The 18,912-nt window shown below is 40.5% G+C and overlaps 1 protein-coding gene across 1 annotated transcript in view; it reads left to right on the plus strand.

The window, feature by feature from the left end:
- LOC129425632 (Fc receptor-like protein 5) overlaps positions 1-18,912 on the plus strand; it is a 111,472-nt gene that overhangs the window by 20,389 nt on the left and 72,171 nt on the right. Inside the window, exons 3-13 of the mRNA XM_073856674.1 lie at positions 79-345; positions 860-1,054; positions 1,553-1,681; positions 2,168-2,263; positions 3,382-3,441; positions 11,629-11,901; positions 12,141-12,416; positions 12,979-13,260; positions 13,344-13,500; positions 13,596-13,735; positions 13,849-14,127. Coding sequence (XP_073712775.1) covers positions 79-345; positions 860-1,054; positions 1,553-1,681; positions 2,168-2,263; positions 3,382-3,441; positions 11,629-11,901; positions 12,141-12,416; positions 12,979-13,260; positions 13,344-13,500; positions 13,596-13,735; positions 13,849-14,127 — 2,154 coding nt within the window. The remainder of the gene's footprint in view (positions 1-78; positions 346-859; positions 1,055-1,552; positions 1,682-2,167; positions 2,264-3,381; positions 3,442-11,628; positions 11,902-12,140; positions 12,417-12,978; positions 13,261-13,343; positions 13,501-13,595; positions 13,736-13,848; positions 14,128-18,912) is intronic.

An 18,912-nucleotide genomic window follows, 5' to 3' on the forward strand; every position in this document is an offset into this window, starting at 1 on the left:
GTACACACATCAGTTAATCTAGTAATCATATTGTATGAGTTTTCAGATTCACTGCTACCAATGATTTTATATTGACAGATATAACACCAACTCTGACTGTGCAGCCACAGACACCTGTGTTCATTGGAGACAAAGTTACTCTGATCTGTGAGATTGATCAGTCCACTGGATGGGAGTTTTTCTTTATAAACCCTTCAAACACTGAATTCACTGAAACTACAGGAACTAAAACAATCAGATCTGTGCGCGTCTCTGATGGTGGAGAGTACAAGTGCAGAGCTGGAAATATAGAAAACCCTCAGGTTTACACACAATACAGTAAACCAATAATAGTGACAGTACAGAGTAAGTATTTATACTCACAATACACTTTGTTCTAATAGCATGATTACATTACTTCCTAAGACACTGAACGAGATATAATATATGCTTACACAAAGCGTGAGAGAGTAGAATCCATATGCAAAAGAGGTTTATTGGTAAAATCCCCGAAGGGCAAGCAAACAAATCCAGTCAGGGTAATCGCCAAATGTAATCCACATAACAGGCAATAGTCGAGGCAGGCAGCAAACAATCAGAATCCAAATAAACAAGCAACAGGCCAAAAACAGGAACATATACACAGAACAGGAAACAGGATAAACGCTTGGTAGTGCAGCAGATAAAGACACATACAATACTTCGCATTAGAGCTGAGTCAGATTTGGGCTTAAGTAGGAACAAACAGGAAATGATCAGAGTGAAGTGTGCTAAGACAAGATTTCAAAATAAAAGACAGAACGGAACAGGGTATCAAAATAAAAGCCCTAAACACAAAACAACACAACACAAAACCCTTACAGAATCCCCCCCTCCAAAGGGCGACTCCCGGAGCCCACTAAACAGCAAACGGTCCAGGGTCGTGGGACAGGCATGGTCCAAGGTCGTGGGGCAGGCGTGGTCCAGGGTCGTGGGGCAGGCGTGGTCCAGGGTCGTAGGGCAGGCGTGGTCCAGGGTCGTGGGACAGGCGTGGTCCAGGGTCGTGGGGCAGGCGTGGACCTGGGTCGTGGGGCAGGCGTGGACCATAGAACACCATAGAGCACCTCAGCCTCCTCTGCCTCCTTCCTGCATCCGGGTACTACCCCCCAAAAAAAATCTTGGGGGAGCTTCTGCCCACCAGGGTGGCGCTGGAGGCGCTTTATATCTGCAGCCAGAGACTGACTAAAAGAGAGGCAGACACAGAGGCAGGATATTAGAACACTGGTGACTAATAACAGTGTTTACAAAAAGTTCAAAAATGTCAATAAGGAGCCAGGCAGAGAGTTCAATAATGTCCATCTTGTAACAAGCAGAGAGTTCATGGAGCTTAGGAGTGACCATACTAGCTACAGGAATCTACAGGAAACAGGGAAATCAGAAATAACCATCTCGGCCTCTACATGACGCACAGTTACTTCGGAAACTGAAAACTCAGAAACAGGCCTTATGGTACTGACAGAAACCTCAGGAAACTAAGGCTCAGCAAACGTGGTCAGGACAATAAGCTCAGGGGACTTAGGTGACTCATGTGCAGCCGACGACTCTGGTGAATCAGGTGACTCAGGTGAAACAGGCAACTCAGGTGAACCAGACGTAACAGGCGACTCAGGTGAACCAGGTGAAACAGACGACTCAGGTGAACCAGGCGATTCAGGTGGTTCAGGTAAGCCAGGCAATTCAGGCGGTTCAGGTAAGCCAGGCAATTCAGGCGGTTCAGGTAAGCCAGGTGATTCACTATTGATGGAATGTGCAGAAGGCTCAGGTTCTGACCTTCTAGTCGTGGTAGCGAGTGCAGGAGACACAGGTTCGAACCTTCTAGCCTCGAGAGGAGGTGCCTCAGATGATTCAGACACAAGGGCTTGAGCAACACAGGAAACAGAAGAGCAGAAAGCAGACCACACACACCACAGGACCATGGCAAATGCAGGAAACACAGAGTTCACAATACATATCTCAGTAGCAGTAGGAACCACAGAACAGGATACAACTTGACGTGAGGTTCTAGACGTCCGTACTGACACCATGGGGGCATCCAGCAGACTTGACATTAGTAGTCGGGTCTTGACATGAACAGGATATGTAAGTGAGGCATCCATTTTGTGAAGTGGCTCAGGTGTGACAGCCATCTTGTGAAGTGGCTCGGGTGCAGGTATGAAGGCCATCTTGATAGCAGGTGCAGGGGTAACAAGAGTCCTCTTCAAGGCAGGTGTGGTGGTGGTGACGGCTCTTTGGATAACAGGTGCAGGTAAGGTGGTAGCCATCTTAAAAACAGGTGCAGGTAATATGGCAACCATCTTGGGTGCAGAGACAGGCATGGTGGCCGCCATTTTAGAGAAGGCATGGTGGCGGCCATCTTAGAGACAGGCATGGTGGCGACCATCTTAGAGACAGGCATGGTGGCTGCCATCTTAGAGACATGCATGGCTTGGTGATTTGTGAACAGTCTCTGGTTTTCCATCCACAACACCCACAGTGAAGGGAGATCCACTCATTATCAAAGCAAAGTCAATATACCGCTCTAAGGACCAGGTTGAGGCATTACGTGGCATACACTGACTTAAATCCTCATTCAGACCATTACAAAATACGTCCTTGAGCGCCACATCATTAAATCCAACCTTATCACTTAATTCCAGGAAATCTTCAACGTACTTCTCAATAGGGTGGTTGCCCTGGCGTAGTTTAAACAAAGCAAACGCAGGATTCATCTTACCGGCAGGAATTCACAAAACCAGCTGGATTCTGGTAAGGCAAAGTATTCTGTAACATGGGCTGCTTACACAAAGCGTGAGAGAGTAGAATCCATATGCAAAAGAGGTTTATTGGTAAAATTCCCGAAGGGCAAGAAAACAAATCCAGTCAGGGTAATCCACAAACGTAATCCACAAAACAGGCAATAGTCGTGGCAGACAGCAAACAATCAGAGTCCAAATAAACAGGCAACAGGTCAAAAACAGGAACAGATACATAGAACAGGAAACAGGATAAACGCTTGGTAGTGCAGCAGATAGACATATATACAATACTTCGCATTAGGGCTGAGTCAGATTTGGGCTTAAGTAGGAACAAACCGGAATTGATCAGAGTGAAGTGTGCTAAGACAAGATTTCAAAATAAAAGACAGAACAGAACAGGGTATCAAAATAAAACCCCTAAACACAAAACACAACACAAGACAAAACCCTTACAACTAATAAACAGCCAACATCTCAGTGTAACAATACTGTAAAGGAAACATTCACAGGAATACTCAAAGGTTTATTTAAATTATACCTTGACACTACCCTCCCCCTTAGCACATCACCTGACGTTCCCAGCCTGCTTTACCTGCTGATTGTAAACATCAATGTGGGTGTGATCCAGTATGTCCCGAGCAGGAACCCAACTTCTCTCCTCCGGACTGTAACCTTCCCAGTCCACCAAGTACTGAAATCTGTGCCCCCTTCTTCTAGAGTCCGGAATACGGTTGACTGAATAGGTCAATTCCCGGGCTACGAGACGAGGCGGGGGGAACCAGGACAGGCGGGTTAAAGCGAGAGCAAAACACGGGTTTGATTTTAGAGATATGGAATGCAGGATGAATTCTCCTGTAAGCAGGAGTGAGGTTAAGGCGCACTGGATTAATGTTTTTGGAGACAGCAAACGGGCCAATGAATTTGGGAGCAAGCATATTCGAGAAGGAACGCATCGGAATATTCTGAGTAGTAAGCCACACTTTTTGACTGACTATGTAGGCGGGAGGCTTAGACCGGTGGCGATCGGCTTTAGCCTTGGTGCGCTACCCTGCCCGCGGTAGAGCCTCACAGGCTCTAGTCTAGGTAAGGTGGCTCCTCTGGATGAAGGCGTGAGCGTAGGGGACCATGATCTCGGATTCCAGACTGGGAAAATTAGGTGGCTGGTAACCTAAACTACACTCAAATGGTGATAAGCCTGTGGATGACACTGGCAATTAATTGTGTGTGTACACAACTGAAAGATGTTGGCTCCAGGACAAAGGATTCTTAGAGACCAAACATCGCAACACCCTTTCCAAATCTTGGTTGGCTAGCTCGGTTTGACCATTGCTCTGGGGATGAAACCCGGAAGATAGGCTTACAGTCGCTCCTAACAATTTTCAAAACTCTAGCCAAAATTTGGACACGAATTGGGGACCACTGTCAGAGACCACGTCTTACGGGAGGCCATGTAAACGGAATACATGAGCCGTTTCTCAATATGCGTTCTTGTCTGTACTTGTGTTCTTGTGGACTTGTGAAACGTCATCAATTGCGGCCCAAGTACTGTTCCAATTCAAAGTTCGCATCAAGCCCAAGTTCACATAAAATCCCCGGATGTGTTCTTGATCTGCCCATTTTATCGAGGATGCATCAGAGGAGACTTGTGTGGACTTATGACAGCGAAGTTTCCCAGAATGCATTTTGCATCAGGAGTTCGTTCTTCCGAGTCTGAACTTGCAAGTTCGAACTACGAAGGACACAAGTCCGAGTTTGGCGTACTTGGCATTGAGAAACGGCTATGGTCTAAGACAGTTACCGCTGTTTCCTTGGCTGATGGTAATTTGTGCAAGGGAATGAAATAAATCGCCTTCAAGAACCGGTCCACTACGGTTAAAATCACCATATTACCCTGAGAGGGTGGGAGGGCAGTAATGAAATCTAAAGCGATGTGGGACCAGGGTCTCAAAGGGACTGGCAGCGGTTGAAGTAACCCGTCAGGAGGGCAATTGGAAGTCTTACCAGTGGCACAAACCGAGCAGGCCAAAACCAAATTGTGAATGTCGCGAGCCATACCCGGCCACCAGAATCGTTGTTTGTCTAGAAATCTAGTGTGACTCACCCCTGGATGACAAGCTACACTGGAATTGTAACCCCACTGAATAATGTGCCTGGCTGGAGTTAAGTGTTTTGGAAGATTTAATGTATTCAAGGTTCTTGTAAAAGGTACACCCAAAACTTCTAACCAGTGACGCCACTCCCCCAATGCGAGTTTGACCGCCAACAACTCTCTATTGCCAATGTCATAATTCCTTTCCGCAGGAGATAAATGATGTGAGAAAAAAGCGCAGAGATGAACCTTTTCGTCTGCTCCTTCCCCCACCTCCGACGCATTGACCTCCAGTATGAACTAACGTGAGCAATCAGGGGTGACCAGAATGGGAGCTGAAACAAAGCAGCTTTTAAGTTTTGCAAACCCAGCCTCGGCTGCGTCTGACCACCTGAACATAGTGCTAGGGGAGGTCAAGGCGGTCAGAGGAGCGGCTAGTTGGCTGAAATTGCAAATAAAACTGCAGTAAAAATTGGCGAACCCTAGAAAAGAAACAGACTGTGCATGAAAAACGCGTTTCTCCACCTTGACAAAAAGCCCATTCTCTAGCAACCGAAAGGCATGACGCAATATTCAAAATGGCCTCCAAGGGTGTTAAAAGTGGTTTTCCACTCATCCCCTCCCTAATACGGACCAAATGATAAGCATTACGTAAGTCCAATTTAGTGAAGACGGACGCTACCTGCAACCTCTTGAAGGCTGAAGACATCAACAGCAAAGGATAAGTTCTTAACTGTTATGTTGTTCAGCCCTCGGTAATCAATACAAGGTTGCAAGGATCCGTTCTTTTTCCCCACAAAAAAAGAACCCCTTCCCCACTGGAGAAGAGGAAGGACGGATGAACCCCGTTGCTAGAGAATCAGAAATGTATTTCTCCATGGCCTCCATCTCAGGAACAGATAAAGAGTATAGTTTGCATTTATGCAGAGATGTACCTGATAATAAGTCTATAGCACAGTCATAGGGACGGTGAGGAGAAAGAGAAGCAGCCCGGGAATTACTGAACACCTCCTCCAGGTTGTGGTACTCCACGAACATGTTAGACAGATCCACTGCTTCCCCCTGAAACACAGACTAAGAAACAGTGAGACAAGCAGACAAAAGACAGGACTTATGACACTCCTAGCTCCAGCTGGTAATGGAACCTAATCGCCAGTCTACTTTAGGGTTATGTTTATGGAGCCAGGTGTGTCCGAGAACAATGGGTGAAAGTGGAGAGTCTGTGACATAAAAAGAGATGTCTTCCGTGTGATTGCCCAACTTGATGAGAGATACCGGTTACGTGATGTATGTGATGATGGGGAGCTTGTGTCCGTTAAGGGCAAATGGAGCAATAGGATGGGTGAGAGAGGTGAGTGGTATCTGGAGCTTACGTCCAATGGTGTGGTCGATAAAGTTCCCCTTGGCATCAGAGTCCAGTAGGGCTTGACTGGTGTGTGACCGGGTGGACCACCGTAGTTTCACCGGAAGGAGCGTCGAGGTGGAGGAGGTCTTCCTGGCAGAGATCCCACCTGACAGTAGCTTCAGTTTTACTATCGGGCTTTGTCTTTTACCGGACACCAATGGATTTGATGCCCGGTAAAACACAACCCAAGAGATCTCCGCCTGATCCTCTTCTCTCGAGAAAGCCGAGCTTGACCCCGCTGCATGGGCTCCAGATCTGGAGGCTGGCAGCACCCTCGCTGATAGGATGAAGGATCTTCGGTCTGATGGCTGAAGGTGCTATAACGCACCGTCGTGCGGCTTTGGTAAGACGTGTGTCAACCCTGATAGCGAGATTGACCAGGCCGGTGAGAGAATTGGGTAAGTCAATGATGTGGATCTCCCACTGGATGCGGTCAGCCAGCCCATGCAGAAAATGATCCCACTGCACCTCTTCGTTCCATTTGCACTCCGCTGCCTGCGAAACTGAATGGCGTAGTCAGACATGTACGACAGAAGTTGGGCTCACACGGATATTTCTCGGGGATGGGAAGGCGTAGTTCTGACTGGAAGGTTCCCTCCGGAGATGGACGGCTCTACCCATCTCCTCTATGGCGATCCATCCTAAAAAACGCTCGCTGGAGGAAATCTTTGAGAGAAGATTGGGAGCAATCTCCTGCTTCTTCCATATTTGTCCAGATCCTTCTGTAATGATACTATAAAGGAAACAGGAAGCAGTCGCAGAAATACTCAAAGGTTTATTTAAATTATAAATAAACACACACACACAGAGCAGGAACAACACAGAGTCCAGTTGTTGGCAATGGTGATCGAAGGACTACAGTGGTGAGTGAGTGCTGGTAGATGGTGGAGTATGGTCAATGGTGATAATCTAAAAGCAGACCGGAATATCCACACGAAGACGACCCACAACACGATAATCCAAACACGAGAAGACACGATAATCCAAACACGAGAATACGCGGTAATCCAAACACGAGAGTACACGGTAATCCAAACACGAGAAGACACGGTAATCCAAACACGAGAAGACACGGTAATCAAAACACGAGAACACACGGTAATCCAAACACGAGAAGACACTGTAATCCAAACACGAGAAGACACGGTAATTCAAACGAACAGAGAGCAAACATTCTGGAAGAGTAAGGATCTGTCGAGGAACAGAGAGTCAAGTGAGTTTATATGGAGTAGATGAAATGATGATCAGCTGGAGCAAGACAATCAACAGAGAGAGAGAGAGATCGGCATAATGAGCACATGGCAGCAAACACGTGAGTAAACACAACACACATGACACAGAGAAAACAATGGGTTTGCCTACCCTGACACTCAGTAATATTAACCCATTTGTGCCCAAATTTTTCTGAATGGTTTCATGCATATAATTGTGTAAATAGTGTCCTCTGTAAACATGTTCTGCATTTATTTTACCCAATTTTTTTTTCTTTTTTTGAAAATTGTATTTGAATGTGCGGCAACTATAGTTGCCGGTGGGCAAATAGGTTGTATGCACCCCTTCAATGTCAAATTTGAATACATTAGGCATCTAACTCAAAATAACTGCTTTTAACAGATCAACCTTTATCATAAACACATTTATTATGTATAACAGTCAAAGAACATTCGATGCGAACCCCAAAAAAAACTGCATCTAGCTTATAATCTCTTGTGTATGATAAACAAAACAAACAACAAATACATTTGTCTTAAAGTGGTGGAACATAGTGCAGAACAAAGTGCAGCCATTAAGTTGCCCCAACAGGGCATTGTGTATAGAAAATAAAAAAGTTAAAGGACTACTCCGGTGAAAAATGATCCTAGGGGTAATTAATACATGGTTACAGAGTAGATCCTTCTCTGGGATGCGTTTTCATTATAATCGAAAAGACATTCGGATTGGGAAGTTATGTCGTGCCCTCCCCGCTCCCATTTTTCTATCTCTCTTCTCCCTCTGCTCCTCTCTCTCCTGGGTAGATTCTTAGTGGTTTCCATGGAATTTCTTGAAGCACTCAACATGCAAGGCAACACCGCATTTCTCACATGCAAAGGTAGTGCGGCCATCACATTTTCGACACCTCATGTACTTTCTCCCTGTGTTGTGGGGCCAGTGGTTCATGTTGTCAAATCTGGCAGCCTCACACATTGCAGAAGCCAACACTGACCTTCTTCCATGCCCCTGTGGCCTCATCCCATGGCGCTGGAGGAGACTCTGGGCAACCAGTCTGTGGAAGGAGAGGAGATCTCCGTCTCCCTCTTTACATGCCCTGTATGAATGGATGGATGGATGAATTAATTTTCTATTGGTGTGTATTGAATGAAATAAATACTTAATGAATACTTGTTTTGTTTTTGTCATGCCACTTAAGATATAGACCCTTCCACCCAGCAGCCTCACCTCCCACTTCCCATTACACCCCCATGTACCTGTAATAACACCAGGCGTTGACCATAGCACTGTTGAGTGCCCAGCTGTAGCATGGCCACCACCACTTCTTTGATCGGATGCCAATCCGGTAACGGTTCACACATTGGTCGTGCAGGTCAACACCTCCCATATGTGTGTTGTAGCTCTTTATACAAGTAGGCTGTTTCACTTTATCCATTGCATGTTTTTGTTTGTTCCATCGTTGAGTGTCGACATCAGAGTACTTATTCTCCATATTGGTAACAACAGTGACCACGCTGTTGTCATTCCATCTCACAATCAGTTTTCCATCTTCAATAAGGAATTCGACATTGCCTCTTGAGGTCTTCCGGAAGATCTTTGATGGTGTCAGTGGGATATCAAAGAGGCGATTTTCCCGAAGTGTGCCACAGCTGCCATAGCCCCTTTTGGTCATCTCATCAACCAGGGTGAGTGTTGTGAATAGGTTGTCATGATAGAACTTGCATCCAGGTGGCACTCCAGCTTTCTCTGCCAAGCCAAGAACCACACTTGGACCCTGACCCAGTCCAGTTTCAACGAGACGAGTGTGGCTACCTGCGTATGGCTCCATCTGGTAGACAAACCCAGATGAGGATGCAAGACTCCAGATCTTGAAACCAAAGCGAATGGGCTTCCCCCTGATAAATTGCTTGCATCCATGCCTACCAAAGTACTCAATCATCATCTCATCCACTGCCAGATATTCCTGAATAGTCATGGTTTTGTTGACTTTATTCAGCTCCTCAAACACGGGACGCACCTTGAAGAAAGGGTCATCTGTGATTTTCATGTTATCCACAACATGAATGGAAGCCATTATCTCATCAAATCTGTTCCTCCGCATGGCATCTTTAATGCTTGTGTTGTTGACATCATTGTCGCCTGACCAAAGAAGACGTCGTCTTGGGACTGAGTTGTACCCAGTGGTCAAAAGAATGCCGTAGAATGTTAGGAGCTCTTCATCAGTGAGATTGAGGGTGGCACCTTTCTGTGCTGCATATGTATTCGACATTTCCAGGGTGATATCCCGTAGTGATTTGGGATAGAATGTGAGAAAGATGTCTGCTGGATCATTTGATGTGATGATGGGATTGGTTGGCTTGGGTTGATAGGGAGGGAGTTGATGACGCTTAGCCTGTATTGTTTTTTTGGTATCTGCCTTAAATTTCTTGAACTTCCGCTCTTTGTTTTTTATTTTCTTAAGCATGGGTCCAGGGGTTGTTGGACTATTTTCCTTTTCCTCAACAGCATTGATGGTGTTTGGCTCTGTAGATGCACTAACTAAGGCCGCAGGGCATTCAAGTACATCTGCCATGTCAAGGAGGGGTAGCTGAAAAGCATCATCAGAGATTAAGCCCTCTCCTTTCAGCAACCTTGATGGTAGGCGCTTGTAATCGCATGCCACGTCATCATCAGATCCATCGCTGTCACAATCTGTGTCATGAGCTTTCTTCTCAGACTCTGGCACAACTGTTACATTACAAAAATTTCCAGATGGATTATCTGTATCAAGAATATCCAAAAGCTCTGCCAAGGTATACCTGAAAGAAAATTACACATTTTTTTTAGGTCCATTGTATTAAATGGCTGACTATAGTATAGGTGATTTCATATAATAATGCAAAAGTAAACTCATTATTTGTCTGAATTTCAACATTATAATGGAATCATAAGCTACTAGTCATAAAAATAATCAGGGTCCTTGACTTATTAGAATGAAACGCATCCAAACTGGATGAAGGGGCCTCAATATTTTGCCCCTTACAAGACATAATATTATAAAAGGGAGAAAAATATAATTTACAGCAATTAATCCCATGCGTTTAACTCTTTATCTTTTGAAGACTGAAGTTTGGAAACTGCTGCTGTCACTTTAGACAGCCCATCCCCCCAAAGTAACAACAGACACAGGGGTGGGGGAGTAGAACTGTGGACAGATTGCTCTCTCATCTCATCCTTTTGAGAGATTTATTCCCTATCAAATTAAGGTCTAATGGACAGTAGAGATGTTAATTAAAGGGTTTAGGTATGATATTATAAAATAAAAAAGCACTTTAAAAGACCAATAACCTTGATTTATTAACTATTATCACAGTATACCCCATTTCCCCATGATATATGTACTTACAAGGCATTTGCCCACCGGCAACTATAGTTGCCGCTTGGACATTTGACCAAGTATATAAAAAACTATAGATCTCTTATAAGATTTGTTTTGTTTGGATGACTCTAGAGACCTTCATGATTATGTAGATATATAAATGTCAACCAAAAATACTTGTTAGTAAAATGAAAATTACCTTTCTTTGGGAGGGTTTGCCTTCGCCATGTTTCTTGGAAGAAGAGGTAAGCTGTTGACAGCCTCATGTGACAGGAAGGAAATAAATACCTTTTTTTTTTTTTAAATCCTTTATTTGGTTGTTAGCTTGCATGTCATTGAGAAATAAAACATGGAAAACATCTTAAAAAATTATTAAAAAAGGAAAATGACAACTATGCACTCTGGCAACTATAGTTGCCGGTGGGCTTAAATGGGTTAATGCTAATATAACCAACCAGTGAGAATTGGAAACTAGAGTATTACCATTATTTTGATTAATTTCCCAAAATATTTAAAGTGAGAAGGATTAATAAAAAAAACAAGTCTTTAAACATTATACCTTGTATATTAAATCGACTATTGTATTATATATAATTGTTCTACAGTCTATACACAGTAATTAGTTCAATTACATCAGAAGTAACTGTAATTAAATTACTAGAAAAATAAGAGTATTTACCTTACTTTACATTTTTAAGGCAAACGTAATTAAGTTACAGTAAATAATTACTTAGAAACTAGTTACACCCAACATAGTTTGCAATCAAGTGTTTAATCAACATTATTTTCAGTGTGAATTGTTGTCATTCTACAGAAAGACCAACACCTGAAGTGTCTGTTTTGCCTGCTGATCATGTATTCAAAGGAGAAACTGTCAATCTCAGATGTGTCATCAATGGAGGAGGAGTCAGCAGCTGGCAGTACAGCTGGTATAAAAATGATTCAATCATCCAGCAGGATAAACTTCAGTATTACACAATCAGATCTGTTACTGAGTCTGACGCAGGTAAATACACCTGTAGAGGGAATGAGACAAGTGGAGCACGATACTCACACATCAGTAATGCAGTTACACTGACAGTATCAGGTGAGTCTGTTTATCTGTATATATTTAAACGGAAACTGTATTGAAAGTTGAATATACCAAAAGCTACATTTAACTTTTTCGATACAAAAAGAAACATCAGTGTTCACTGGAGAGACTGCAGTGTGAGATAGAGAATCAGTAAAGTAACTGAAGATATCTGTGGTATAAAGACAGAACTGAAGTGTTAAACTTTGAGCATTACACTTTAAACAGAGATTCTGTGTTTTATTCTCCTGCAGAATTAAAACCAAAACCTGAACTCACATCAGATACTGAAGGATCTGTACTGACAGGTAACACAGTGACTCTGAAGTGTCACATTGATCAGTCTACTGGATGGAAGTTTTACTGGTACAAACACACACAAAACACTGAGAAGACGACAACACAAACAAACTCTTACACAATCCACAGTGTTAAAGTTTCAGATGGAGGTCAGTACTGGTGTAGAGCTGGAAGAAGAAAACCAGATTATTACACAGACTACAGTGATGGTCTGTGGATAAATGTTACAGGTGAGAGACAACATGGATTTTAAAATCTCAGTCATTGTAAACTGCATTTTAATCTGACAGTCTGTGATAGGTTGTTAGAAATTTCTAATGTCAAAAATATTTTTTGTCATCATTTGCTGTCCTTTATGTTACTCCATGTTGCAAACCTTTATAACTTTGTCTTTTATGTATCTGTTACACAAAATGAGAACTAGATGAAGAATAGCTTTAAAAGGATTGAAAAATAATAATTTGAATGCTTATATGTTGCTTTTATGTCATCTTGGAGGTTGACAGGCTCTTTATTCACTTTTATTAAGCGAAAAATGACAGTACATTTTTTATATTTATTTGTTGTGCCTCTTCGGAGAAAATAAATAAATGCAGGTTTGAAACAAACATGATGATCTACATTTTTTTACAAACCAGTTTTTTGTCAATTAAGAAATGTTTGCTGCTTCCCCAACTTTTGTCTGTTATTGTTTGTATAAATCAAATTAAGTGTTCAACTATATCAAAAGTATTAAGTATTTAACATGATAATGTAATGAATTAATTATAAAAATGAATTGTGTTTGTGCAGAGAGTTTTAACCCTGTAGTGAGTGTTTATCCTGACACACAGCTGTTCAGAGGAGAAACTGTTACTCTGAGATGTGACATACAGGATACAGGAGACACTGAGTGGACATACAGCTGGACTGTAGAGAAGACAAACAACAGAAATATAATCCCACAATGCAACACACAAGAGTGTAAAATCAACAACATTCAATACTATCACAGTGGTAAATACACCTGTAGAGGAAAGATGCGTGAACAAAACACTGAAATGAGTGATGCTGTAACACTGACTGTATCATCAGGTGAGTTTATATGTTTGTTCATCATTATTACTGTGAAGAGATGAAGTGTAACATGTTATTCATGAGAGATTGATCACTTTCAGATAAACCACAGACAGTTTTAAGTGTTTCTCCACAGCAGTGGTTGACTGAAGGAGATTCAGTGACTCTGATGTGTGAGGTTATAAATTCATCTACAGGCTGGACATTCAGCTGGTTCACTGTACAGAGTCTTTACTCAGGTAATATATCATTCATCTCATAACAAATACATCAACTGGTATTATTCAAAACATTTTTAAGGGTTAAATAAAATGTTGACTCTTCAGTGAATAAAGATGTTGATTATGAGCTGATGACAGCAGTGGAGGATCTAAAGGCATCTACACCGTAAGTTCAGTGACTGTGAAGCACACAGGAGTTTATATGTGCAGAGCAGAGAGAGGAGATCCAGTCTATCACACAGACAGTAACACACAAACACTGTGGATCACTGGTGAGTTCATAACACACAACTAAACAACAACAATCTCTTACACACTATGTGTTATATCATTCATTTATTTATTTATCTCTTATAAAGATGATTTTCTGTCATTTTCTTCTCAGGTGTTTCTCCTTCAGTCTCTCTGATCATCAGACCCAACAGATCTCAACACTTCTCATCTGAATCTCTCTCTCTGAGCTGTGAGGATCACAGTAACTCTACTGGATGGACAGTGAGAAGATACACAGACAAACTGAAACCTTGTTCATCATCAGACTGGAGATCTACAGGAACAACATCTACATGTACAATCAGATCTCTCAACATATCTGATACTGGAGTGTACTGGTGTCAGTCTGAATCTGGAGAGAAACTTCATCCTGTTAATATCTCAGTACACAGTGAGTTTGTATTTATTTATTTTAGAGGCAGAAAATCTTAACAATCAGTGCATAAAGAATAATAAAAAAATATTATTGTTTTTTTTGTGATCAAAACTTTTATTATTTTTCAAATATAACAAAATAATACAGACATAAAAAATAGTTAAAATAATATAAAGGGAGGGGGGAGCAACAGACACAATTCCTCACAGTTTAAGTCAGAGTGAAAAGTAAAACAAAAATAAAGAAATAAACAAATAATGCACATAATTAACATCTTGTTGATTACAGGACCATTACATTCTTTTCATATGATCCAATAGTTTGGAAGAGATACAGTTCCAGGCATTAATTGTAGAAGGTTTTGCCTTGTTAAGCCGAGCAATTGTACATTCACACGTTGCTATTTGGAGAAGATTCTGAACCCAAAATTTTTCTTTACACATGGAAGGGGTAAACCAGTTCTGTATTATAGTTTTTTTAGCAGAGGTAAAGCCAGCAAAAAGCATTTTTTTTCTGTGTTAAATTTAGATTTGAACCAGAATCATCATTGAGAAGACACAGACCTGGGTGAGGAATAAGGTCAGATTCTAATAAAAGGGACAAAGTGGAGTTTACATAAGTCCATAGACTGGAAACAACTGGACACTCCCAGAACATATGGAGACAAGTGCCTGCAACTGCAGTGCCACATATATGACAGTCATACGTCGGTTGTAGCTTCATTCTGTACCTTTTACAGGGAATGATATATGCTCTATGAATAGATTTGAAGTGAATGAGACGATGTGCTAGATTTTTAGATGTTAGACTTAGATTGGACCACACCCTCTCCCAGTCAACAGAAATATTATAGTTAGACAATTCACAATTCCAAATAGACTTAATAGAGAGAGGTTTTGCACAGTAATCATTGAGTTTAATATATTTAATCGATACGGATGGCAGACCAGAAGATGGGGCAATCAAATTCCACATAGGATGAGGGGAGATGCTTGATCCCCATGGAACTCCATATGTTATCAGAGCGGATCGTAGTTGGAAAAAAACTAAGTATGAGGATGCTGGTAAACAGAACTTAGTTCTAAAGTCCTGAAGTGAACAGAGGCCCTTGCTGTCATATAGATCCCCAATTGTGTTTATGCCGAGTGCAGACCATGAGGATTGCACAAATGGACAGTTCCCCCGTAAAAAATTTAAATTGTGCCATAATTTGTAATTTATTTATTTATTTATGGATAGCCCCTTGAGATGCAACATCTCATTTTCAAGAGGGTCCAATACACATAACATAAAACAACAACAACAACAGCAACAACAACAGCAAAAACACAATTGCTCAAATAAATTACTAGGCAGCCTACACCAACACCCTGAACCTATAACACAGCATAACCCTGACATGTTTTAACTATCACAATAAACACATCGCCTTTACCTCAATACTCAATTGCCACAGTACACAAATGGACCACATACTACATGGAAAAAAAAAAAAAAAAAGAGGGTCCACAAAAGAAAGCCCAAGATTAAGTCCACCCAAGTTATTTAGGTGAATAAAACAGCTGCATAAAAAAATAATAATAGAGTAAAAATAAAAAGAGTTATAAGCACCTATTCATTCTAACTTTAATAACATGCACACACATTGTTTAGGTATTGAAATAAAGACAGCTTAAATCTACGAAAAGATGAAATGGACCTCAAGAACATAGGAAGATTATTCCAATCACTGGAAGCTTTATAATGAAAAGCTTTACGACCTGCTGCTGAAAAAATACCTGGTACGTTAAAGATAACGGACAGCATATCTCTAAGAGGATATAAAGAGCTACGCGGTACCAAGAGTTCTCTCAAGTATGGAGGACAGTCAAAATACACACATTTAAAAATAAAAATTAACCAATGTAAATCCCTTCTTGCGTACGGCTGAAGCCAATTTAATGCAGAATACATTATGCAATGATGTGTTTTAAAAGGACATCTAAGAATAAATCTACATAAAGAGTTAAAAACAACATTAAGTGGCTTAAGAACAGCATCACTAGTGGTCATATAAATGATGTCAGCATAGTCAATAATGGGCAGAATCAATTGAAAAATTAACTTCTTTCTGACTTCAAGTGTAAAGCAGTTTACAGATCTATAAAGTGTTCTAAGACAACCATATATTCTCTTAATAATATAGTCAATATGAGGTTTAAAAGTCAGCTCAGAATCCATCCACAGTCCAAGATATTTAAATTTGTCCAATATGACCATAGAAGAACCATCAGCAAAATACAGTTGTAAGTTAAGTGCACATGGTCTTCTGTGCCTCGTCCCAAAGAGCATACAGCAAGACTTTTCCATATTTAACATTAGGTTGTTACTATGAAGCCATTTTTGAATTATGAAAAAGTCAGTTTGCAAACTCTTCTGGATCAGAAGAATATCAGAGTCAGCAGTATAAATAACGGTATCATCCGCATATAGATGTATATTACACATGGTGCAAATATTTGATAAATCATTGATAAAAATCGAGAACAAAAGGGGTCCTAAAGTGGAGCCTTGAGGAACACCCTTATCAACCAAAAAATAATCTGACAATAAACCTTTAAAAGCAACACACTGCCGTCTATTATGAAGATAAGAATTAAACCACAATAAAGCATTTTGATTCAAACCTATTGCCTGAAGCTTATCTAGAAGAATATAGTGATCAACCATGTCAAAGGCTTTTGAGAGATCAATAAAAATAGCACCAGTTAGATATCCCTTATCACAGGCAGAGAAAATATCATTGGTGAACTTTAATAAGGCTGTGGTGGTAGAAAAATTAGGCCTAAACCCAGATTGAAATGGAGATAAAATCTTATTGCTAATAATAAATTTTGATAATTGATTAAAAATAATTTTCTCAAATATTTTGGCAATGGTACAGATAATAGAAATAGGACAGTAATTATTCATAATAGAAACATCACCAGATTTAAATAAAGGGATAACTTTTGCACATTTCCAGATAGCAGGAACAGTATAAGTATAAAGACAGATTAAACAGGTCCGCAAGTGGAAAAATCAATACATGAGCAGCGAGTTTAATATACCTAGCCTCAATCCCATCCGGACCAGCACTACTATATTCCTTTAGATTAGCTATAGCATTAAATACGTCATCGGGCATGATTTTGTTAAATGTAAATGAGCCAGGTGTAAAAGAGAAAGTTGAGGCATGATCGTTAATAGGAGAAGTAACATGATTAGAATCACCAATTTCAGTAAAATGCTGATTGAAAGCATGAGCAATAAGGGATGGATCAGAGATTGAAACATCATTCACTTTTATTTGGTTAACAGAGGTTTTACTATTCCTATTGAGAACTCGATTCAAATGGTCCCAGAACTGTCTAGGATTTTTAAAATCCTTAAGAAAACAGTCATTGTAGTAACTTGATTTAGCATTTCTAGTTTGAGTCTTGCACTGATTCCTAATAGATTTATAATGATTCCAGTCAGGGACAGATTTAGTACGACGATATTTGCTCCAAGCCTTATCTCTTTCCTTAAAAAGACCGATTAAATGAGAATTGATCCAGGGTGAATGCTTCCCTTTGACTCTAATAGTTCTAAACGGAAAATGCTTATCAATTACTTTAATAAGTTCAGAGTGAAAAAAAGTCCACACATCTTCCACAAAAGGAATTAGCTGAAACCCATCCCAATTAATAAAAGTTAAGTCCTGTATAAAACAGTCAACATTGGTATTCTTACTTTGCCGTATTTTAATATATTTTGGAGGAAAATTAGCTAGTTTAATTTTCCAAACACAATAGATGACAGAGTGATCACTAAAACAATCGGATAAGACACCAGATTTAAGTATCCTTTCCGGATTAGAGACCAATATCAAGTCAAGCAAAGAAGAGGACTTGCTATCCACTCTAGTGGGATCTTTAATAAGCTGTGTGAGGTTAACACTACTAAATAAGTTTTTATCCCCATCGGAAGAACGATTCAACCAGTTGGAGTTAAAGTCACCAAGAATAATCAGTTCTTTATGCCTGCATAATGAATTAATAGTAGACAAAATGCACTGTGTGGAATCTGATGGAGCAGATGGAGGCCTATAAATATTACCAATTATTAAATGTTTATTTTCATGAAAGATAATATTAATAAAAATACATTCAAAATTAACTGAATCAACTTCAGGGATAATACGCTCAGAGCTAAGATTTACATCAACATATGTGGCCACCCCACCTCCTCTAGACAACCTATCAGCTCTGTACAATACATAACCATTAATTTCAATATCACTGTCAGAAATTATACTATTTAGCCAAGTTTCTGAAATGGTAATAATGGAAGGTTTGTACTGAGAAACCCAGACTCTGAGATAATCAATTTTTGAAGCAAGGCTTCTGATATTAATGTGAACAACCTTTAAACCTTTAATAGATTCCATTGAAAATGAAAAGAGAGGTACATGTCATATAGTTAAAAGTGAGAAGGGGGAGGGTGTAAAAAGCCGTTGTAGAAAACAAAACAAAACAAAACAAAAAACAAAACAAAACACACATTTAAACATGCGCCACAGCGACATAACGGAGCATAATTGCTCAGTGGTCATTAATCATAAAAAGTAAATAACTCGGGGAATCTACAATCCCACATACCTAAGAATAACTAATCTTTTTTAACTTTATTCTTTAATATATTCCTAGTAGGCTATATCAACGCTAAAGGGAGCAACTAAATAAATAAACAAAGTTATAAATAGCCCAATGTCAAAAGCAAAACTCACAATAGCTACGT

The sequence above is a fragment of the Misgurnus anguillicaudatus genome, chromosome 19 (assembly GCF_027580225.2).
Source record: "Misgurnus anguillicaudatus chromosome 19, ASM2758022v2, whole genome shotgun sequence".
NCBI classification, from domain to species: Eukaryota; Metazoa; Chordata; class Actinopteri; order Cypriniformes; family Cobitidae; genus Misgurnus; species Misgurnus anguillicaudatus.